A 24,334-nucleotide genomic window follows, 5' to 3' on the forward strand; every position below is an offset into this window, starting at 1 on the left:
GCAGTGCCATATGCCAAATAGAGTGTTTATGAAATTATCGCCGAGAATCGATACGACCATCTGAATTGGATTCAATTCAGATGGTCATAAACATTACAGCCTTCGGCTAATGAAATCGGAAAAACACTGCTTTATGTAGTTGTCGCTCTCATGTAATTCATCTGTCACAGAAGTAAAGTCATTGCAGTAATTAAAAGCCAAGCACATTAAGGCATCCAGATGGCCAGTGATGCTTTTCCCCCACCATGACAGAAATATTGTATTTGGAGCCTAGTCATTGTTGGAACATCAGCTAAGTGCCATTATCTCCTGAAGGATTAGGCTGCCATAGATCCAGCTAATCATGGTGGGACAACAAACTATCTGCCATCCCAGTGGTTTTAGGCAACCAGGCTTCAGGGTATTGGTGTCTAAAATTAAACTGGGTGAATGTTTACGTTCACGGTAGGAACGTGTCATGATGGTTTTTGTTGGAACTTTTAATTGTCTTTGGTTGGATTGACGCCAGAATTGCTGCTGGTGCACTGGATCAGAAATTCAAAGCTGTTTGATGTCGCATTCAGACTGGAAACCGAACAGACAGCTTTCACAATGAACATCCATTTCTTTATGCATGTATTTAGATGAACATGCACGGTAGAATAATCCATCATTGAAAAACCGCAGTTTTCACTACATGTCTTTTTCTTTATTTTTGCAGGGAAGTGTCCCAGCATCACATGGGAGTGACCCTGTGGATCACATCACAGCAGTGAAGCCCAATGGAAGCCATGTTTCCTATCCAGATCTATCAGCTGCTACACACGTTAATGGCAAAACATCATCCGAAGAATTCGAGCATATTATTCAGTCCATGGCACAGGTATAACCAACTGAAAAGCAAATAATGTCAGTATAATATGGGCTAATATAGCACTATAGCATATAGCACCTCTGAAGTCTGTTGTTGAGGTCCCAGTAATTAATTACCAGATTTGTAAATATTTTTCTCATTTCAATAAACAAACACAAATCAGCAGCTCCTCTGTGAACAGGTAGATCACCTTCAATAAGTCTTTTAGCTCACAACAAATATCCAAAACAGTGAAAAATGAGAACTGCAGACTATAGAGAGCGCTCTTCTCTCTTGAGGCACTTCAAATAGACTTCTAAAGGCAGCCTGTAGCTTTGATGCTATAGTGAATCAGCACGGGGCCAAAGTGTATATGTGTGTGTATGACTCAGGGGCGCTACGTGACACACGTGGAGCTGCAGAAGCCAGTGTCGGGAGGTCTGGGCTTCAGCGTAGTGGGCCTGAAGAGCGAGAACCGTGGGGAGCTCGGCATCTTCATCCAGGAAATTCAACCGGGAAGCGTGGCTCATTGGTATGTGAGAATGAACATGCCATCATTCAAAGAGCCATGAGAACGCAGAGATTTCAAAACAGATTAAAATCTTTTCATAACAACGTTAGCATTCCAGAAAGCTTTTCAACTTTTGGCCAGTTGTTGAATTGGAATTAAGGAATTAGAGAAGTCTGTTTCAGAAAAGCCCCAAAAAATTGGCTATGTCCTTCTCTAAATGATACTCTCTGCTTCTCTCCCATACAGTGATGGGAAGCTCAAAGAAGCTGACCAGATCTTGGCCATTAATGGCCAGCCCCTGGACCAGACAGTGACCCACCAGCAGGCTATAGGCATCCTGCAGAGTGCTTCAGAGAAGGTGCAGCTCACAGTGGCTCGAGGACCAATACCTCAGCTGGCCAGCCCTATGGTGTCCCGCACGCCGTCTGCTGCTAGTACACTGTCAGCCAACTCTAGCGCGGTATGGGGAACGTAGATTCTTGCAGGAATAGTTTATGTGTATGCTAAGAATACACACACAGTTGTTTTGACATGCACACAAAACAACTCCACTTGCACAAACACAACCAAACAAAGACACATAGAAGCAGCTCAATCCCACATGGCAGTACAGTGAGAGTACGAGAGGAACAGGCCGACACACATTCCTGGTTCATGTCAAAGAAAATCAAGATGTGCTACTTAGAAGGTTTTCTTATATTGCAATAGGTAGCAGTATATTTTCTATGAAAGCACAATTTTCATCACATATCCAAGGCCAAAGCTCTATATTCATAAGTTAATTTCTCAAACCTTGCCACAAATTTTACTAGACTACTCACACTAGCCTTTTTGTTTCTTCCTTTATACTTTTCATAGTGGCAGCATGTGGAGACTATTGAGCTGGTCAACGACGGCACTGGCCTTGGATTTGGTATTGTTGGAGGCAAGACCACTGGGGTTATTGTCAAAACCATCCTTCCTGGAGGCATAGCTGATCAGGTGACTGCACAGATGCATCTCTGCTTTCTTTAGTCATTGGCATTTGGAGGCTTTGGCATTGTTAATAGTAATATAATACAGTGAATACTGTAAAAAACTTTTTTTTTGTATTTTATGACAGTGTTCTAGAGAACTGGCTCTTGTCAGCTGGGTATATTGAGAATAAGTTAATTGCAAGCAAGCACAGAATTAACTGTCAGTCTATCTTTTGTTGGGTAGTGACAGTGTCATTATGGGTTTGATTTCTACTGAAGCTACACAGATCAAGACAGAAAACATACTTTTTTCTACCTCAGGACGGCCGCCTGCGCAGCGGAGACCACATCCTAAGAATTGGAGACACTGACCTGTATGGTATGGGCAGTGAGCAGGTGGCGCAGGTCCTCAGGCAGTGTGGCAACAGGGTGAAGCTGGTGGTGACCAGGGGTCCAGTAGATGAGAATCCCTGTGTCTCTGCTGTCATGCCCGTGGTGCTTCCCACTGTCAATGAACAACAGGTGAGAGTGGCTGTTTCAGTGTACTGTGGACAGTTCCTTTCAATAAGGAAATGTCAGATTCAGATCGATTTCATGATGTTTCATGATTTCATGAGTATCCTTATAGTAACGCAGTTGCTTTACAACAAAGCATCAAAAATGGCTGGTAATAGATTACCTTATACAACACTCATTCAGATTTATACACTCATATCAAAAACCCTTTCAACCTAAAGTTCAGGATTTCATCTCCATTCTTACATCCTGACAGCCCTGGATAAATGGAATTAAAGAATATTGCAGGTTATATCACCTGTGACTCACACTCTGGAGTGCAGATGCTGCTTTACTTTCTCAGAAACAGCACTTAAACAGCAATTTCATGGCTATTCTCAACACTCAGCCCTATTTAAACATGAATGAATTTCAGTGACTCAGGATATGAATGACGAACATCATATCCTTTTGATGGCACACATTAGCTGTGGTTTTTTTTTTATGGCTGACAGGTTGAGAGCTCTCATTAAACAATGTAGAAAAATATATTTTGGTGACCATGTGGTGCAGTCGAATAGCTCAGGTGTCATGACTTGCTTTTCTACTGTTGTAAAAAGACTCATCTTTTACTTTTACTTGTTTAGTTGATGTTGGCTTGTCTTTCACATTAATCTTTTCACAGGGATATGAGGAAGAGGAGAGCGAAGCATTTGATGTGAGCCTTACCAAGAATACCCAGGGACTAGGGATCACTATTGCCGGCTATGTTGGAGATAAAAATTCAGGTGAGAAATTCTGTTCACTAAATATATATTTAAAGCTGCACTAAGCACTATCTTTCCAATACATAAACAATGGATCAAATGTGAAATATTAGCTACAATATAATGGGGCCATAACCATATAGTCTTTTATTATAACCTATATATATATAGTCACTGAATTTAACTGAATACTGAATTGCCTTGGCTAAAAAGTAGTATACAATTGCTATATTTTCGAGGCGAGCATACATGCATTGTTTATGGCTCATGTAACATTGAAACATGCTTACTAACAAACAATGACTCTCACCATCAAACTGGAACATCTGTGTCCTCGTCTCCCCGGGTCTTATTTAATGCTGTGATTTATGTCTGTCTTCCTCGTCTTGTTCTGACTTCTCAGAGCCCTCTGGTATTTTTGTTAAGAGTATAACAAAAGACAGCGCCGTAGATCAAGATGGCCGTATTCATGTGGGAGACCAGATAATAGCTGTAAGTACCCCCATTATACTCTTTGTAGTTATTACTATTTTCTCTGTCTTTCATGGCGTTAGGTAAAATATGCAGTGAATATTTTGTATTATCTATTATAATGATCACATTTACTCATTTGGTCAATGGAGGGAAATTATGAGATACATAATTTTGAATAATTCACAATTAACTGATAGTTCATAAAGTGTTTTTTTTCTTGTGACTGTGAATATAAAAGAGTCTTGAATTAGCACAATGAGCCATTAAGTTTTAATTTCATTACTGCAGGACATTAACAATGAAATTAAACTGTGTGTAATTTCTTGCATCCCTTGAAACATGAGTTAATGTCGCCCTGTGTTTCTTGAACTTCTCTCAAACTCTTGTTTTGTTCTAGTGTGTGCGTGTGTGTGTGTGTGTGTGTGTGTGTCTGTGTGAGTTTTGTTCGTAAGTGTACATGATAATATACTTTGGGACTCAAATAAAGAACTTAATTGACTGTGAATTATTTAAACGTAGGGAGTTTTAACTTCCCCTAAACGATCTAAGTAAATAAAGTGAATGGCTAAAATAGATGGGAATACTAATGTGCAGCACTTTGTTTCTGTGTATGCCTTGTGGTGTTTGTAATCGCTTTGATCAATCTTGTTTTAATTTCACCTATGTCAAACAAGAATATAGATGGCCTTTCAGTACACTCATAATGTCTACACAAGCTCTTTTATCCTGATTTAATCCTCTGCCTCACAAATGATCGCCCTCTGCAGGTCGATGGTGTAAACATACAAGGATACACCAATCAGCAGGCTGTGGAAGTACTCAGGCACACCGGCCAGACAGTTCATCTTAAGCTGATCCGACGGGGCTTCAGGCCTGACGAGATCCCCCCTGCTGTGGCCCCCAGCGTCACCGTCCTGCCCCCTTCCACCACCATCCTCCCCACTACCACCACAGTAATGAGGGAGCTCGAGCTAGAGAGGAAGAAGGCTGAGGAGGCTGCTCAAGGTAGGAAGGATAAAGTGAGAGAAATTTAATGAGGACAGGAAAAAAAAACAGATTCCTTGTTACTCATCATCCTGTCAGAAAAAAAGTGTCATTTGATCTGTAAATGTGGCTCAGACAGGAGTGATCATGATGCAGTGAGGAGTAATTTCCCTGTGACTCCAAATGGAAATTTCAGTCACTTTTATCATTATAGTTAATACACAGAACCAGAACTTTCTCCAGGCACATATGAAAAACACAGACTTGAGTTACACTCCTGCTCCCCAATACAGTCCAGAATGATGTCAGCATCGATATGCTATAGAATGACAGGTGTCCCTCAGAAGAACCTGTAGCAGGTGTCTTTATCCTACTGTGGAAGGATTCATTCATTAATATTTCTGAGTAAACATTTTACACTGGGAGTTGATATTGAAAAATGAATTGCTTTTTGCCATGTAGAGGGTTCCTCCTAATAACAGCAATAGAGTGAGCCTGTCCACGTTACTTGCCATCTTCCCCTAATAAGAGAGGGAAATACATTTATTATTTATTATTACAGACAAAATAGGAGAAAACAATTTTCTGACACATAGAAATAAAGTTTGCCACTTTGTAAAACAATTTCTATAAAGTGCAACTTGTTTCAATCGTAATTACGTTGCACTGACAGAATAGGCTTTTAATTATGTTGTTTAGATCCTGAACTATATGCAGTAATAAATCAGCATAACATGCCGAGGCACAGGGCATATAGATAACAATAAATATATAAATTAAATAAATTGATTGTTGAGTTACAGCTGAGTTCTACAGGTTGTGCTGGTAACCATAATGTACATTGTGTTTTCTTTTGTTTTTTTAAATAACTTTTTGCATTTCCGCAATACTGACGAGATAAACATAGAGTAAACAGAAAGATTCTAATCTCCAGCTGTCCTGACAGGACCTCCAGGCAATTGCAGAAGCAAGAAAAGCAACTTGCATAAATTGTTTAGTGTCAATAGTGACATGTGGAGCTTGAAAGTGATTAGATTTGGCACCAGGACGTTGTAGCCCAAAAACCTGCAGAAAAACTAGCAGCCAACATTTGACAGACAGATACTGAGGGGGCCAGTGTTTTCTTGGCTGCTGTGAAATGTGTCAGAAAATAACAGATACAGGAGTTTGCTTTCATGAATATAACTTATTGTAAAGAAAGAGGAAAGAAACTTAAACAAATGTTCTACAACTGGGCATCCATTATCATTATATCATTACAGAACAGTTTGGTGAGTAACTAGATTTTATTTTAGCTTAGGGCATGAGATCATACAGTAGACCTGGTGTACAGAGTGTTAAAAGGGCATTTAATGGTTGGGGTATGGAGGGAAATTTAAGTACTCACTTAAATTGTTGTCAAGTTGGTAGTAGGGTTGTTGAGTTCCTTTTCATATACCAGACTAGCTAGTATTAGTTGGCACTGATGTGAAGTGTAGTCCATGGCTTGCTCAGGCAATTAGTAGTAATTTCATGGGTGACCAGGACCAGAGCCGTGTTCTGTGGAACTCAAAAGACATAAACAGTGGCATGAAGTTGTAAAGAAAGTACCAGGATCATTAAACATTGATAACATCAGGAGGGGAGTGATTATGATAGAGTGGGAAATGCTGAAACTATTTTGGAAGAATGAAGTAATAAAGTACCACATAAACAGATGCTTACTTTTCCAAACAAATTCAGAATTGATATATATAGATATAGATATGCGTGTATATTTTAGTGCATGTATGTGCTGTGAGTAGTGAGTAATGACTTTTTTCCAGTGGCTGTGTGCCTAAACTGTCAGGTGTCTGTGCTGCTGCCTGCTTCTGTCTGTCGCACTGTTGACTGTGTGTTTATAGTCACCACAGATGAAAAGCCGCTCCAGACAAAGAGTGAAGGATCTGATGTCAGCCCAGCCACGGATCAGCTAACAGAAGACAAACATGGTAGGAGGCTGGGAATCTTCTTTAAGCACACCGGCAAAGACGCTGGGCACACACAGCTGACGGATAACGGTTCTTGTTGTCGGGATCACGCTGAATAGAAACACACAATAAGAGGAAATACTGAGATGGGTGCTGTTAGTAGTTTCACAGACAGCGCAGTAGATTACATTTTTTAATAGGCACAGATTTAGGTTTTTTTGTGGGTCTTGCCTCAAACATATCGCAAGTACTTTGGAAATAGTAATTTGTGTTGCATTGCTGGCTATGAATGATTTATCATGAATTTGCCTTTATTTTATGTTGTTTTGTATATTAAGGGATGAAGTTAACACTCTCTGAAGAAGAAGAATTAATGAAGAAATGGCAGGAGATTCTGGGTCCAAGTAATGAGGCGGTGGTAAGTTTCATTTTCAAAGTGAATTCCTCTGTCTCATGCATTAAATTATACTTACCATAACTTTGTTTCAGGGCAATTGCTTCATAATGGTAAACAACTAAGAAGTGGTATCATAAAAGCAAGAATGGCCTTAATTGTCAAACAAATAGGAGTCACTCAAACAAAGTATTTACAGATAAAACTTTTCACATGCTAACTGAGATGTTATTTGTTGTTTTCATGACAGGTGGCTCAGGTGGAGAAGTTTAGCGCGAACAGTGGCCTGGGGATAAATCTGGAAGCCAACAGTGGGCATCATTACATCCGCTCTGTTCTGCCTGAGGGACCTGTTGGTCGCAGTGGCAAGCTGTTCAACGGAGATGAACTGCTTGAGGTACATGGTCACGCAACTACCAACAGTATAGACGTTTTTATATTACATTTGCGGTTAATATTTACAGAGGTTTAAATAGTTAAACGTATTTAGAAAAGTCATTTGCTTATGGGGAGTTATTTTACACTGATATACTGACAGCGGTTCTGATAAGCCAAAAGACATCCATGTTAAGTATTATAATTTATCACTGCCTCACAATGTTACTCATCACATTTTTTTCTCAGCTCTGGCACTCAAACTATGTCCTGATGACCCCCAAAAATGTATATTTAAATAACTGAATTAATGTCATAAACATGCAGCTTTAACTAACAACTTACTCGTCAACAAGGAAAATCTGTGGCTGGGTGCAGCCCAAATAAGATTTACGTTTTACATCACAGGTGAATGGCATATCTCTGATTGGTAAGACCCACAAGGAGGTCATCAGAATCTTGAGGGAGCTTCCACTCTGTGTATACATGACATGCTGTAGGCCCGCCCCTCACCTGCAGACTGATTTGGATGCTGTCCAACCGCAGCCAGAGGTTTTGTCTTCAACACCTCAATTAAAGGTACTACATTTGCATTGCTTAACTAAGCAGAGTAAGAGAGCCCCTGCTTCTCCTTGACATGCAGTAATGTATCATGAAAAATGTTTTCTTACCCCTGCATATAATCAAGGGAATATGATTGGAGAGCGATACTCTTTAAGTGTTCCTCCTACTTTATAACCCATCAGCCATTATTAGCTTATCCTGGGCTGTCAGTCGCTCCATTGGCCTTCCACATTGCCAGCCACGATGGATTAAGACTTAGTGATAAGCAGGGGAGGCTGAAAGTTTATTAAGACCAATTCAAGTAATACCTCACCAGCAGTAGCCAGCAACATTTGCTGGATATATGAAACATCAAAAGCATCTTCCCTTTGGGGATGGGGTTTTCATCTCTCCAGCTTTATCTGTGATAATGTACTAAGGCTATCATCCCAAAGATATTTCCCTTTTATCTACTGCCAGAAACCTGAGCCAGAAACACAACTAGAGGGTAGCAGCCTATGGGTTGGGAGTACGAGTGAGGAAGCCATGCTGTTACATAGAGATTTTGGGCTTTTCCTCTGCAGAAACAAATAGACCTGAGCAGCGTACTGGTTACTGAAGACTCAGAGGTGAATGCAGCAGCAGCAACACAGGATAATGTGACAGAGGAGGCAATAGGAACTCCTTTGGCTATGTGGGAGCTGGAGATCCAGAATATCGAGCTCGAGAAGGGAGAAGGAGGATTGGGATTCAGCATTTTGGACTACCAGGTGGGAATTCTTATAGGGAATTATAGAAGGTCTAATGAAAAACTGTACATATATATTGTGGTGGCAGGAGACGTGTTTTTTGTCTTGTTGTACACAAAGATGTTTGTGTCGTATTAGTTTTAATTTTTTTAGATGTTGTTTATATCATAATATTATAGATACTTAACAATTGAAGGCCATAATCAGATGAGATTTTTCATGCTTTGGAACACTGTTGTTTTCAAACATCAACATTTTATAGTTTCTCCTCCTTAATAAAAATACTTCCACGGGGGAAAACAGCATATTCGACAAGGCTAACAAAAATAAACTGAATTTCCCGCCACAGGACCCACTGGACCCTGCCAAGACAGTGATCGTGATTCGTTCCCTGGTTCCAAACGGTGTGGCTGAACAGGATGGCAGACTGTTGCCAGGGGACCGACTCATGTATGTTAACACCACCAACCTGGAGAACGCCAGTCTGGAGGATGCCGTCCAGGCCCTGAAGGGGGCAAAGCTCGGCAAAGTCCAGATAGGAGTCGCCAAACCACTGCCTGTAAGTGGTCGTATTCTTTCTTTTTTCTTTGCTTTAAACCGGTCTGAACATAGAGGGTAGAATGTGACTTGCTTTGGGGGTAAAGGGACAAGCATATGCATATCTGTTGGGGATTTTATACATGGCATTTTTTTGTAAAATCTGTTAAGCGTGGGATTTATCATTGTGTGTATGCAAGGTTTTGAGTCAGGCTGTCTTTATATCATGCGACTTAGTAACCAGTCACAAGGGTTCAGCTTACAAGGGCTTGAATTTTTCATGCAGGAAAAAGTGTGGAGGTAGGCTGCATGGTTTAGCATTCCACCCACTTTCTTTCAGAGGAGGCGACCAGCCTAAAACCCTCTCTGCCCTTTGTTTCATATTATGATGTTATTGAATTTTCCAAGAGCATAGACCCTCTTGTACATTTAAACACACTGGGGCACCTGTCAAAATATTAGGTCCGTCCAGTGGCATGTTCATTGCTCCAGGCACCTGTACTCTTTGTACGGGATGTTTCTCTCTGCAAAACTGCTTGCATTCTTTCAGCTTTAGCGCTCCATTTCTCTTGTACTGAATCTGCCACTGGATTACACAATGAGACCTCTGGGCTGCCAAGGTTAGCTGGATTACAGAGCTGTAGGAAGCCTCTGTGGAGTTATCCAACTCTCCTGCGTGGAATGTACCTCTGAGGGGTATTTTGCTGTATTGAATCTCAAAACTGAGCCTGACAAGTGTAATCCTCCAATATGCCTTCTTGCTTTTCCTATACAGTATCTGTCTGAGCTGCATGCTACACAAAATCAATACCAAGAGCTCTTACTAAAGAATACATGTGAAATGTTTCAGAGCTTTTATGTTAACAATTGATACAAAGAAATTGTGAATGTGCCATTTGGAGCAATTTCTCAGCTTGAAAGCATAGACCAAGATCGTTATTTAACTCTGTAGTTAGTGTATAAAAATTCTCAATGATTCCTAACATCTTTTTCCATTCCATACGAATTTGTTTGTACTTGATTTGGTCACTAAAAAAAAAAATAAAAAATCAAAAATCAAATTACGTAAAGCTGGAGACACTGAAAGAATTTCTCCACTTTCCTAGGGAATATGTGGATATTCCCACTCTTCACACCCATATGGTGAGCAGGAAATAACTTCATCATCCACCATCCATTCATTTGACTTCAACAGTATTTTGGTTGAAGAAGGAGAGGAAGAAGATCTGGCTGAGGGCATCGTTTACCGAGCAGAGCCGGCATTGGTTAGTTAGTTTTGGGAAAAACTGAAAAATCAATCAGAATATCCTAAAAAAAATGGGAAAACAAATTGTGATTTACATTTGCTTCTGTCTAATTATTTACCAACAGTGGTTTGTTTGTTTGTTCTTTTGTTTGTTTGTTATAATGCAACAGTTAGCTTCTATGTGCAGTATTACAAGAAGACACTAAGGGAAACATTTGTTGTATTAGTGGTATTTTGTAGTTCGATAAATGTAGCATTAGCGACATTAGAGTCATAGAATAGCATGGTAATTTCAGCAGTCTGTGATTGGATAGTTTACCAAATTGCTCATTAATACAGGCCAGTTTTCTTTCCCAGTTGGTTATATTATCATCCATCATTACAGATTGACACCAGTGAAGCAGACCTATCTGATGAGAAGGTGTTAGATCATACTTACTCTGGGGCAGAGGATGACACTTTCCAGGCATCCATGATTGCTCTTCATGGCAGCAGCTGTAGTGCAGATCTGGATTACTTGCACTCATCCACACCTAAGGTAAGCAAACATTTTTTCTTTAATACCATAAAGTATAAGATAGCTGAAAACAGAAGCACAGCTTGAAATAATTCCCTCATTTCATTAAATGTTACAGCAACTGTAACTGCCCTTTGTCCAAATGAGCTGTAAAACATGTAGTCATTATTCTTTTGTTTTTTGCTATCAGGAGCCAAAATGTCATGAGATATGTTTTTTTTCCCTTTCTTTTTTAAGGCAGTAACAACATTACTGACTTTGCTGTTATATGAGGATTGTAGTTGTGGCTGCTTTTATTGCCCTGGGTGCCCCTAGAACAGCAAGATATAAGAGCAAGGGCCACTCAGAGTGTTTTCCTAAGGGTATCTGTGCTTCCATTTTAACCAAAGGTCACAGTATATGGATGATATAATATAATATGGATATTTTTTTTTCTTTCTGGTCCACACCTGTCTGTGGAACTACAATATAAAGGTCACCTGGGTGTTTAAGATCAAATAAGCATCATGAGTCCACAAAGTCAGCCTCCAAGTCACTGTTAATGAAGCAGTGAAAAAAAAAAAAAAAACACTAGAAACTGTAACTTAAATGTATGGTAGCCATTGTGTCATTGTGTTTTATCTTTTATAATTTTTATATAGGTCCTTGTCCCTGACCCCTTCTTTGCATGGCTACCCAAGAATACTTAACACCTGCAGATGTCACAGCCCAGTTCATCCCAAATTTCTAGCACTACCTTATTAAAATGAAACTGTCTATTTCTTGTTTTACTGTACTTCTTATGTCTGTATTTGCATATTTTAACTTTTCCTCATACTTCTGTTCTGGCCCCCAAAGGGAATTCCTTGCTGAGATTCATCACTAGCCAGTCTGGTTGTAATAAAGTCTTAAATGTGGTTACCATAAAACTACACTTTGTGCATTTTGCTCTCAAGATCACCAATAATTTCTGCTGTTCTCTACTGGCCACTGATGGCTTTTCTATGGCTCATTACAAGGAGGACAGGATGGCGACTGAGCAAGATGAATTCCCCCTGCTGGGCAATTGTCTTAACTAACAGAGGGGAACGTTCATTCAGCTGCTATGCTTTGTTTTACCCCAGCTGACAGCTCGCCTGGACTTGTTGGATGAGCATCCCTGCTTTACAACACCGCCCGGCCTCGGAGACAACACTCAAGTGTTCTCACCAGAGAAGTCAGGCTCTTACACTCCTCCGAGTCTGAGAGGACACGTTCCAGCTTTTAATGCCATATTAAGCAGTTCTGATCAGTACCTGGCTCAGCACTTGACCAAAGAAGAACCAGTGGAGGGCTCAAACTCATACAGCCCGTTCAGTGAAATAGGGACCAGATCTAATGTAGAGGAGGCACCTGTGGAGTCCCTTCACTACCAGACGGAGCAACCCATCTCTTTTGGAGATATTGGAGATATAAAGATTTTGATGAAGGTAAAATGGTGTAACTAATTATAAGCATAAATATGGAAAATTTCATATATAATAAATAAGTCAGGATGCCTTGAAAAATATGATGAGCAATACGTATTCCTAATAACTGATTGAGTTTTAGTGATTGGTTTTTGAAGTGGAATTTCTTAAGGTAACATCTAACCTCTCCCCAGTTGCAAATGAGGCTCTTGTCAAATACTAGATAAACAAAGTTCTAAGCTTATTTGTTTTATATTCATTTTCAGAGCCAATTCAGTGGAACTACCTTTTCTCTAGAGACTTGTGCTTTCTTTGGAATCCACACTAATATTTTCATTTATTTTCATGAATAACTGTATTGAATTATCACCCTCAAGGATGAGGAGGCTGGCGTGAAGGAATCAGCAGATGACGGTGACAAGGAAGTGCTGACCTCGGGGAGCAATTTTGAAAGGACTATCACAGTTGTCAAGGGCAACTCCAGCCTCGGTTTGTGTTAATTTCTTCACATTCTTTTATTGGTTCTTTTTATTTATTTTCTCCTCATCCTTCACAGAAGTGTAAATGAGGTTGTGGGACTGAAAGGCGTATTTGGCCTTTACTTTTGTGTAATGTTCTGTGAATGCCAGATTTGAAGCAAAATGATAGAAAAGATTTTTGGCTGTTTTCCAGTCTGAAAGGGTAATTCCATTGCTATACAGGGTATTTGCATTTCAAAACCTGCCCATGGGGCTGCTACTGGTTCAGAGAATGCTAAGTTTTAACTTTTAAAACAAATAGATGTTGTGAAGGCAGTATCTCATTTTGCTTTTTAGTACTCTTTGAAGTTCTTTATTTGGTGGTCGATTAAAATGGTCTCCATAATACACTACCAGTCAAAAGCTTTTGGAACACCCTCTTTTTCCCAGTTTTTATTGAAATTTTAGCAGTTTAAGTCGAGTGAATAACCTTGAATCGTTCAAAGGTAAGTGGTAAACTGCCAGAGGTAAAAGAAAAAAAAATGTTTAGGTCACCAGAAACTTAAAAGTCATGTAAATGTCACAGAAAACATGAACAGGACAGAAGGTGAAAGAAAAGCATCCTGCATGTGCAGCACATTTGTGGGAACGTCTGCACGTGTTGGTATGAACTTTCTTCATTCTTTATTTTCTATTTGCTCTAAGCTTCAATTTCAGAAAACACTGAGACATTACACTTTGTGTAACAACTGGAAAAATGGAGGTGCTCTAAAATTTTTGACCAGACAGTGTATGTTTGGGTTTTGAATTTCCACTGTACCTTTTTATCAAATGCAATTCAAAATCCAAATCCACTCTGAAACAGACCACATTAATGTTATGATTTTTGCAAAACCCCTGCATAGTGCGCTGTTTCATAAGGGAGTTTGAAATTTTGACTAAGGCTTCAACCACAGTGTCTCCCAACTGGATAACGAAAAGAATTTCTATTTTTAAGTTTTAGGTAGACAAGTCTCTTGATATATTATGCCATGCTCTGAAGTTACTTTATTGAAGATTATATGAAAACCAAATTTGGCAGTTTCTAGGATTATTTGTGAGGAGATGAAGATTTTTTTCTTGGGTCAGAGCTGAAGCTATTTCTAGAGTTGTGTTCTTTACTTGAGACAACCTATGGAAGTATTTGTAATCATCACTGATCAAAATCTATGACTGGTATGTAACAAATATTTATGATCTACCTCAAAGGTATGACGGTGAGCGCCGTGAAAGATGGCCTGGGGATGCTGATCCGCAGTATAATCCACGGTGGGTCGATTAGCCGTGATGGACGTCTCGGTGTTGGTGACCTCATCCTGGCCATCAACGGAGAGCCCACTGCCAACCTCACCAACGCCCAGGCTCGTGCCATGCTGCGAAGACACTCTCTCATTGGACCAGACCTGGGGTAAGAGATAAGAGCTGTACACACGTTCACCCTCATTACTGAAACTCTACAAATTTAAGTGGGGATATGTACTATTTGAATTTGTTTGATAGCAGCGCCACTGTACTGCGATGAGCTACACTACCGATGCTAGAATTGTGTTTTTTCGATACAAGGCTGAAAATACAATGTATTAATTTGAAAGAAAAATGTGTCAGTGTTCTGCAATACATAGGTTTAATGTAATGCTTAGAGCTCTGCCTGAACAAAATGAATTTAATATTATTAAATCAGGAACTGAAGAATGAGTTTTCCCATTAGGGGTTCATTTGTTTGAGGTTTGAGTTTTAACATTAGTTTGATTGTCCCCTCTGCCCCAGCTGTGTTGGTCTGATTTGATTTTAGTTCACTGTTATTTCTATGAATGGTACATTGTCATAATGCCTTCTTTAGTAATCTGCATTTGTTAACCACTGTTTTCAAAGAACAGTGGTTAACAAAGAACAACATCATTATGGCATTTGGACATCCTGTGTGTGTATCAGATTTTTGATTCTCTCTTGGTATTTAAGAAGCACTGAGATTTTATTTTCAAGGTCTTGTGTTTGTTCTTTGCTGTTGAAAAATGATGGTGCCAAGATGCTTGTATTAGTATTTCTGCAGTATAACCACAGAAAGTAAGAGAACTGTCTATTGTTTGGTATATATAAAGTCAATTTGTATCGTACCTCAAGGTCCAACCTCAGTTACATCAGAATATCTTGTCAGCAAATCTTCCAAACAATACACATCAATGTATGTAATGGTTGTATTGTATGTTACTTGCCTGACTAAGGAACTAAGCCTTGGAAGCTTTTTGTTTTTTTTGAATGTGAGTATAGAATACAGGATGGGAATATAGGAAAAAGATAATTCTGTTACTTAACTGCACTCCATTATTACATGTCATATGGTGGTAAATCGGATGTGGTAAGTTCTGCTGAACTAAACTTGGCAGTTTGTTAGCTTCGGTGCATAAAAGCCAACTCTTCACATTCTAGATCTGCTTGTTCACCTGAGGAAGATCTGTGCCCATTTTATGTGTGAGTATGACTAACTTCCACACTGGTGGTGTTTCAGCAAGAAGCTGCCATCTTGGTTTCCTTCCTCCGATTCTGTCCATCTGCTGCCGGGCTTCACTGCAGTCTGTTAAAGAGTTTTATCCAGACAAAGAAAATAGGAGTCAGTTGAATAGTCAGTTCTATTCAGTAAGTGAGTGTAAAAACCATGAAAACAATCAAATACAGTACCTAAATGTGAAATTCAGTTGATGCTGTTTTTAATATCATTCAGATACATTGATTAACATTTTTATTTTGCTGTCACACTGCACTCCAATATCAACTAACTTATATTTAAAATTAGTCTCGTGGCAACAAAACTTAACATGCATAGCCAAAATAATATCTGGATAAATCTTGACTGACTGCATCACTTACTTATTGTACTTAACTTTGTGCATAACGTCTTTTCTTTCATTTCTGTGACTAACATGACTGACACCATTTATAACTCACATTTGAAACTCACTGTGTTTATATTAATCTAACCCATTCCTCTCACTGCATGTTGTGATGTTCATCATGAACTGACTCATCCATTTCATTATTTCTCTGGGATTCACTTTCCTCTCCGTCCACATGCTGTCATGTTTAAAAAAAAAAAACAAATCAACCCATCTGTTGAAGATCTGTCAGCTTCACTGAAATGTGTTAATGTGCCCTTCAGAATCAACTTCATTACGAATTGTTTGGAGATGGGACTTTAAGTGGGTGTCAGATTTTGTCAGCTAGCTTTTCGTGAATAAATATAATACGCCCTTCAAATTTGTCACATGTTCATCACACAATGTGTGACAGAAGACTTGATTTGCTCAGTCATTTATGAAGGTAAACATCTGTTTGGAACAGTCAGATGTCAAGAGCCTATATTCAGTGTAATTCATTGACATCTCACCTCAGGCTGTTAATGTGAGAAATGGTTTGCTGAGGAACAGGCTGACTTCAGTGTTAGTGGAGTCACAGAGTTAAATCTGATGGAGCTGAGAAAAACAAGTCTCTGAATGTAAACGAGCAGATTTAGAAGACACTCTTCTGTTTAATAAAAAAGGAGGTCGTTTTACTGCTTCGATACCAGTTTGCACTTGAATGCTGGTTCTATATTTTTGGTAAATTACCATGTGAATTCAGTGAATAGGTAGGGGCCATGATTGCTACTAAGGTGAGTAATGGATTTTCTAAAAATGGAGGAAGCCAAATAGTTTGGCTTAAGAAATGTTTGACTCATATGAGTGCATTTGTGTGTCTGTGCTTGTGTGTATGTGTATGTGTGTGTGTGCTTGTGCGTGTTCAGCATTACATATGTTCCAGCAGAGTATCTAGAGGAGTACAAGGCCAGCCTAGAGCAGGCTAAAGACGATGTCTTCTCTGAAGCTGCTCCAGCTGTTCCACCTCCAGCTCCAAAGTATGTTCTTACACTCTATCATACTAACTTTTGTCATGTAATTAAACTGATAACCAGGGAAATTTAAAGCTGCTCTGTTGAGATTCTTGTGAACAAATAAAAGTTGTGTTTGCATTAGTGTTTTTCACCAGAACATGGTGTGTATCTGTGCAAAGCCTTCTTTTTTGGTGCAACATTTACATGAATAATTGGTAAACAAAAATTAGGCTTTAATAAACCCCTGACAATCGCATGAACACATTTTTTTAAAATAGTTTTATCAAACTTTCTTTTACCATAACAATCGATACAGAGATATCCCTAACCTCCCTGAGCGTGAAGATGGAGAGGGAGAGGAAAGTGCCTCTTACAGCAACTGGAACCAACCCAGGAAGTGAGTATTTACACACTGCATCTAAGCTTCTAATCTACTTTTGTGAACATGTCCGTGACACAGTTTACAGAATCAAAGCAGTCACAGCACTCAGGTTAAACATCTAGTGTGTTGATTGTTGTACCTTCATCAGAGTGGAGCTGTTCAGAGAACCAGGCAAGTCCCTGGGCATCAGTATCGTCGGAGGCCGAGGGATGGGCAGCCGTCTGAGTAATGGAGAGGTGATGAGGGGAATTTTTATCAAACACATCCTGGCAGACAGTCCTGCTGGACAAAACGGGACCCTGAAAACGGGGGACAGGATTGTTGAGGTAAAGGAAATGAAGTCACAGACCTATGATGCATGATTGGTAAACCTGAGGTTGTTCCAGGAAACCATTTTGTGGGGGGTTTTAAATCAAACAGCAGATTTGTTTTTGAGAGAAATAAAAAACTACTAAAAAGCACCTTGAGGTCTCAGGTGCCTGGCTGACTCTTTTTTTCCTGATTTCTCTTTGTCAGGTGGATGGAGTAGACCTAAGAGATGCTAGTCACGAAGAGGCAGTGGAGGCCATACGCAGGGCAGGCAACCCTGTCTCCTTTTTGGTCCAGAGTATTATTCACAGGCCCAGGGTGAGTCTGTATCATAGTGTCAAACCAATGGCTAGTAACTACCTCATAATCGAAAGGTCACCATTTCCTCGCTCTCTACCTTTTTTTCATCTCACGTAAAAGTTAAGTGTATCTGCACAGGCCATTTAGGGCACTTTCAAAAACTTAAATACAATATACATCCCCTGTAGTATCTAATTTGCTTTTGAATGTTGAAAGAAAGTCAAATCTTTTATGGCAGCCACAACAAACCCTGCGTGGCATGTTAAATATATTAGCAAGTTTTAACCTTTAAGTACAACGCTCATTGAAAATCACCATATCAACAGGATCGTTTGCTGTCTGAAAGTGCCCTCAGGCTTCTAATGCATGACTGAGTAGTTTCCTGCTGGGGCTTCTGCTGGCTTGGCTTCAGTGTCAGATCTCTTCATAGTCAATCACCTTTCATGTATTGTTATCTGTGAGATAATCCCACATGCTTTCCTTAACATTCCTGGTAACTCAACTCATAAGGTAGCACATGCAGAAGAAGGACACAAAGAGGGGCCAGAGTTTGTGTTAATACAGAATCATGTACAGTGCCTATAGAAAGTATTCACTCCCTTGGATGTTTTCCCCTTTTATTGGAATCATGGTCAATATAACTTTGCTTTTTTTGACAAGAATTTACAAAAAAACAAAATCTTAAATGTCAAAGTGAAAACAGATTTCTACAAAGTAATGTCAATTAATCACCTTAGGCTGCACTGAGTCTGTGTGGATAGGTCACAATCAGGCTTGCATATCTGGACACTGCAATTTTACTCCACTCTTCTTTGCAAAACTGTGGGGATCAGGGACGAACAGCTCCTTTCAAGTCCAGCTACACCAGCCAACCATAGCATCTAGTCTCCTTTTGGTCTCATCAGACCAAAGAACCTCCTTCCAGTTTACCTTGGAGTCTCCCACATGCCTTTAGGCGAACTCTAGTCCAGATGAGTTTTCCTCAACAGTGGCTTTCTCTTTGCTGCTCGCCCATAAAGCTTTGACTGGTGAAGAACCTGGGCAGCAGTTGTGTGTCGATTAAATACCCCAGTGATTGAGGACTGTCGGGAAGACGGAGACGGCTCACCTGTCGTAGTTTTTTTTGCCCCCAGCTGGGAAAACTGCACCGGACGATTATGTTTAAGGTGCAGATGCAAGTTTGTTGTGTTTCCGCTTTTAGTTACTACGGTTTCATAGCAGATGCGACATACCGGCTGGCACAAGTTCAGTGGTCCACCACGGTCATTTGGCTTAAACCCAATGTGCTCCCACACTGCAGACGTAGCATTCGGGTTTGAAACCACTTCCAACTTCCCTCTGGCTTGCAGCTCTCACGCTGCACTCTGAAACAAGACTACGATGCGGCTGGCAAGCAACTGACGCGAGAGTTCATTCGTCACTATGTTAAGGAAACGAGAGGGGTCAGTCGAGAGCGATGCACCGGTTTTGTCTACTCTTTGGGAGAGAGAGAGAGAGAGAGAGAGAGAGAGAGAGAAAACAAACAAGCAAGAAACAAGAAACTATCGCAGCTGGCAAAATTATTGAGCTCATTTTAATGTATCGTTTTAATGTATTTTTCAATTAAATTGATTTATTGCTTATCGCGACAGGCCTATTCATGTAGCCAGGAATGCTGACTATCCAGTGACTGGGCCTTCCAGACACAGGTGTCTTTATACTATAATCACTTGAGACACATCCACTGCACTCAGGTGATCTCCATTCCACTAATTGTGAGACTACTAGTACCAATTGGCTGGACCTCTGTTGAATTAGGTCACTCACTTTAAAGGGGGTTGAAAAATTATTCAATAATTTATTTCACATTATATATTTTTGATTAATTGACATTACTTTGTAGAAATCGCTTTTCACTTCTTGTCAAAAAAGCCAAATTATATTGAGCATGACTCCATTAATAAAAGCAATAAAAGGGGAAAACATCCAACGGGGGGAATACTTTATAGGCACTGTATTAAACTGTGGCTCTTAAAAGTATATTGTATTATTCTTACAGACATCTATTTTAACAAAATAGCCCTAAAAATCCACAGTACTCAGTGCCAAGTTAGCAACTAACTGGTAACACCAGTTGAGCATTTAGTTTAACTTAGCAGCCCAATGTTTCCTTTTAATTTTTATAACTACATCTACTACGTTATGAGTTGCTTTAAACCTCTATCTGTGTTCCTCTGCACTGCGCTCTCAGCCTGAGTCAATATATAGCCCAGCTTCATCGCCTGCTGTAGAGAAACACACCACTGCTTTCACATGCATGCCACATCGCACATGTCAGGTAATCTGTCTTTCTCTTTTTGTCTCTCTCAATTCTATTGCATCAGCTATCCATTACACTTAATCTTTGTTGCATTATCTCTCCCGCCTCCCCTTTCTTTCTGTTTCTCACACTGTTAGCAGAGTCTTTCTATTTAACTGCATCTTTGATGTGCACATAATACTGACAAACCAGAATTGGGAGATTCCTTCTGGGAGAAAAAAAAAGAACTGAAGGCGTATTTTAATATCTGGGTGTCCTATTCTATTTTCAATCACAGAATATCCAAACGGTAACAATGGCATGACCCACAACGATTTTCTTTTAATCAAAAGGGTCAGCAAGTGGTAAAATCAATTTTGTCTGTGGCAATAGAGAGTATTTTAGAAAACCTCAATGCTAAAGGTGTGTAGTGCTGGCATTCACTACACATCCAGACTAGCTTCTCAATGCACTTTATCAACAGGAGTTATTGAAATTTTATTGCTATCTCTTGTAAAGGTGCCCGTCATCAACTAAACAATATAACAGAAAATAAGGAAACTGTTTGTGCCTCTGTGGCTAGACAAAGAGGGAAAAAAATAATCTGCCGACAGGACGACATTTTTCCCATTTACTATAAAGTTACTGATATTGAGTTTCAGCTCCTCTGAAATTCATAACAATGGACTGAATCGTTTGAAAAATATGGTTTTGATTGGATGATATCTCTGAGAGCTCGAGGCAGGTCAGTAATGTCGTTTCTAAATGTAGCCACTGGGGGCCACCTAGAGAGCATAATACTATATCCCTGCTGTTTCCCTTTAAGTTTCAAATCCTTCTTTTGTAAGCAGTGAATAATCTCAAGGTAGCCTGGAGGAATCTTTGAAACATTTTGTTAAACTATTTCAGAGAAAGAGGCTTTACTCTGATTTATTTTTTTTTACGCAGAGGAAACTTCTGTCCTGGAGGAAACCACTTGCTTTAATAGTTCATTTAAATAAAACCTGAGGTGCTTCTGTCCTCCATACAGCTCCCCCTTTTTTTTCCTCCTGGATGGCCTCCGATTCAATTTTGTCACAAAGACTCAGCCATCATATTAAGTATTTGTCATGTTGTCAGCTCGTTGATCCTGTGTGTTGCTTTTCGAAGGCGCCCCTGCCCTTTCTGCAGCTAAATAGCCACCGCGGGTCGAGCCTTTGCTGCACTAATCAAACCCACTTAGCACCTGCCTTCCCTCAGGTTAGAAAGCTACCCCATGTGTCTTCCTGCTTGTGTATGGTTGTGTCTTTCACTGTGCTGCATTGACTTGTGCAAATTGTTAACAATGAGCTTCCCTAGAAGAGTTAAGAAACAAATGAAAATGTGTGTGTGTAGCCTTGCAGTAAATTTGGTTTCAGTCTGCATGTAGTTTTACAACATCAGAGTATTTCACTGACTATCACAATAGCCATCAGTCCCATGAAGATACCAAACATTTTTAAGGCTTCATGGAAAATCTCTGCTGTCTGAAAGGGAAATGATTACGCTAAACTCTCTTCTTCTGTGTATATGTGTGATTGCATGCATATGTGTTTTTGAGCCTGTACTTCTTCCTCGTCTGTTAGCGTATTTTGCCTTTATTTATAACTCTCCATCTATGCTTTCTGCTGCCCCTGTGCTGCACCAAACAAAAAGTAAAATCAGAGCAGAGGCTTCTGTCTCTGGCTTTGAAGGCACAATTTTTCCTAATTATCCCAAAAACATCGTCCTAAGTGTCTCACTTCTAATATAAAGAAGACAACTTGATAAGACAGAAGGCAGTCAACACAAATGCTGCTATTATGTGAAGTATAATCTGCAGTATCTTTTTTTTTCAGAATGCCAGAATGTCTGGCAAAACCTTTTAAGCTCGATCATTGGGAAGTAATGGTCAAGCTTGGATAGACATGTGGTGCTGGGCAAGCTTTTTCACTCAGCACACATCAATGTTTTGGCATGGTCGAATGTGTGTGTGCTGCAGCATTTAGTCTGGTGTTGCCAAGCATTCAAGTTAGCTGAAGGAAGTTTTTTTTCAGTATTTTAAGAATTGTGGATTTTTCTTCAGTAGAAACATTTATAAACAGATGGCTTTTCATGATACAGCATATGCTGCATGAGACCAGTTTTAGTCATTCAGAACACTTATGACTTTGTATGAACTTATTAATATTTATGAGATTCCTATTTTGTAGTACGCAGCAGAATAATACAGTATCTTTCACTATCTGGTGACATTGAAGTGAATGTTATAAATTTGCCTTCTATACGTGACACAAATAATTACAAATTCTTCATTGTAACCATCTGATCAAGAGTACAATGATTTACCTTCATGTCGTCTTATACACCACAGTCATCGGTAACAGACTCCAGTGAGGACAGATCTGCACCTGTAACGAGAGACAGCAAGGACAAGGTTAGTATTTCCACTGACAGTTCGTATCAGTGTTGTATTTGTTGTTGTTTCACGGTCAGCTCTTGGAAAGTGTCACTCACTGCTATAAGAACCGACTTTGAAATACAGGGATGTTTCAGATCGAAATCAATAGACAGTGGTGCTCAGCCTTTCACCATGAACTCAAGATATGTTGTCAAACGCAGCCCTGGCATATGTCTGTCATGTCTGTATGTGTTGTCTTCTAAAGTTGTTGCCCTTTGTCTCTTCTCTGTAGGAGGGTGACAGTCACAGTAGACTTTTCCTCCGCCTCTCCCCAACTAACCCTTTCACTCCTACCCCATTTAAGGTTTGTGGGTCTCTGTGTTGTGCTTTCCACTGCTCCTTTCTGTGTATGCATGTACAGATGTGTAGATAAACCATGATACAGGATATGTATCGGATAATCTAACATGATGTACATTCATACACTGGTACATGTCCTAACATCTCTTCCTTCTGTCTGAATTCCTTTGTGCATTTTTTGCCTTTTCAGAAATAACAGAATCAACACTCAATTTAATGGTGGACAAAAGCAAATTTTAGATTTTTGGCTTGATATCGCAATTCAATTATAAACCTGCTTTGTATTATTAAACAACATTATAGTAATCAAAAGTGTGATTATGTTGCTCTTGGCTTTCAGGTAAGTGCATGTATGAATTTCTGATGGGTGAATATTATGATCATAAGTTCAAATCTAATGACAAATAATTCCATAAATTATAATTAAGTAATTCATTTCAGTATTTTTCTTTACACAGCATAATTTTATCATAATTTAAGGCTGAAGCTGACATAGGCTTATTAGCCTAATTCTACTTTTAGCCTGAGGCATCTATGTGCAACCATATTGCATAAGTTTAAATTATTTCTCAACCCAAAACTAACATATTCTGCTAAAAGTGCTGAAGCTGTTAATGTAAACCAAGCATATGGCTTCTGTTGATTACATCAACGGCTCTCATGTGCCTTGCTATCCCTTTAAAGCTCACATCAAGTTGATTCAAACTTAATTGCTGAGTTAAATCCTCTCTTTCTCTGTACTTTTCACTAATAAATTTTCCAACTCCATCTGCGGCGTGACAGCCGGCGAAGCGTGAAGCAGCAAAGGCATCTCCCACCAGCACTGTCCTCCCCCTGCCAGTGGTGCCCCATGTGGGAGAGACTGATACAGACACACTGACGGAGATTCCTGGCAGACCTGCTGAGGCAGAGGAGGAGAACGAAGAGGAGGAGGAGGTGGAGGATGAGTTTGGATACAACTGGAGTGAGTTCACTTTTGCTGTTTCTAAATGTGCAGTTTTATATTCAGTTAGGAACGATGTTAAAAATGAACATTTTGTTGTATTTTTGTCTTTGGTTTATTTAATTTCACATTGGCCTATTACAAATTAACTAGGTATTGTTTCGAATATGTGCAATATATACTATTAAAAAATGTTGGTGTGACCAGTCTTTGAGCACATACTCCTGAAAGTTTCACCTAAACAGA

The 24,334-nt window shown here is 39.6% G+C and overlaps 2 protein-coding genes across 4 annotated transcripts in view; one reads left to right on the forward strand and one right to left on the reverse strand.

Annotated features, from left to right (window-relative positions):
- LOC121176663 (adhesion G protein-coupled receptor L3-like) overlaps positions 1-2,798 on the reverse strand; it is a 210,133-nt gene extending 207,335 nt beyond the window's left edge. The window contains exon 1 of the mRNA XM_041030692.1: positions 2,672-2,798. The gene's annotated coding sequence lies outside the window, so the exon portion shown is untranslated. The remainder of the gene's footprint in view (positions 1-2,671) is intronic.
- Positions 1-24,334, forward strand: part of LOC121176662 (multiple PDZ domain protein) — a 42,043-nt gene that overhangs the window by 6,120 nt on the left and 11,589 nt on the right. Inside the window, exons 4-30 of one of the 3 annotated variants that reach the window (XM_041030689.1) lie at positions 701-862; positions 1,225-1,364; positions 1,590-1,803; positions 2,202-2,324; positions 2,621-2,821; positions 3,480-3,582; positions 3,965-4,053; positions 4,803-5,040; positions 6,903-6,989; positions 7,307-7,386; positions 7,613-7,759; positions 8,146-8,316; positions 8,865-9,050; positions 9,379-9,588; positions 10,673-10,831; positions 11,198-11,350; positions 12,433-12,777; positions 13,134-13,245; positions 14,463-14,661; positions 15,681-15,722; positions 17,032-17,142; positions 17,435-17,515; positions 17,649-17,826; positions 18,017-18,127; positions 22,759-22,821; positions 23,078-23,149; positions 23,929-24,109. In XM_041030689.1, the coding sequence (XP_040886623.1) occupies positions 701-862; positions 1,225-1,364; positions 1,590-1,803; positions 2,202-2,324; positions 2,621-2,821; positions 3,480-3,582; positions 3,965-4,053; positions 4,803-5,040; positions 6,903-6,989; positions 7,307-7,386; positions 7,613-7,759; positions 8,146-8,316; positions 8,865-9,050; positions 9,379-9,588; positions 10,673-10,831; positions 11,198-11,350; positions 12,433-12,777; positions 13,134-13,245; positions 14,463-14,661; positions 15,681-15,722; positions 17,032-17,142; positions 17,435-17,515; positions 17,649-17,826; positions 18,017-18,127; positions 22,759-22,821; positions 23,078-23,149; positions 23,929-24,109 (3,958 nt within the window). The remainder of the gene's footprint in view (positions 1-700; positions 863-1,224; positions 1,365-1,589; positions 1,804-2,201; positions 2,325-2,620; positions 2,822-3,479; positions 3,583-3,964; positions 4,054-4,802; positions 5,041-6,902; positions 6,990-7,306; positions 7,387-7,612; positions 7,760-8,145; positions 8,317-8,864; positions 9,051-9,378; positions 9,589-10,672; positions 10,832-11,197; positions 11,351-12,432; positions 12,778-13,133; positions 13,246-14,462; positions 14,662-15,680; positions 15,723-17,031; positions 17,143-17,434; positions 17,516-17,648; positions 17,827-18,016; positions 18,128-22,758; positions 22,822-23,077; positions 23,150-23,928; positions 24,110-24,334) is intronic. The other 2 variants (XM_041030690.1, XM_041030691.1) reach the window with 2 other exon arrangements.

This window comes from Toxotes jaculatrix, chromosome 23, assembly GCF_017976425.1.
Source record: "Toxotes jaculatrix isolate fToxJac2 chromosome 23, fToxJac2.pri, whole genome shotgun sequence".
Lineage (NCBI taxonomy): Eukaryota > Metazoa > Chordata > Actinopteri > Toxotidae > Toxotes > Toxotes jaculatrix.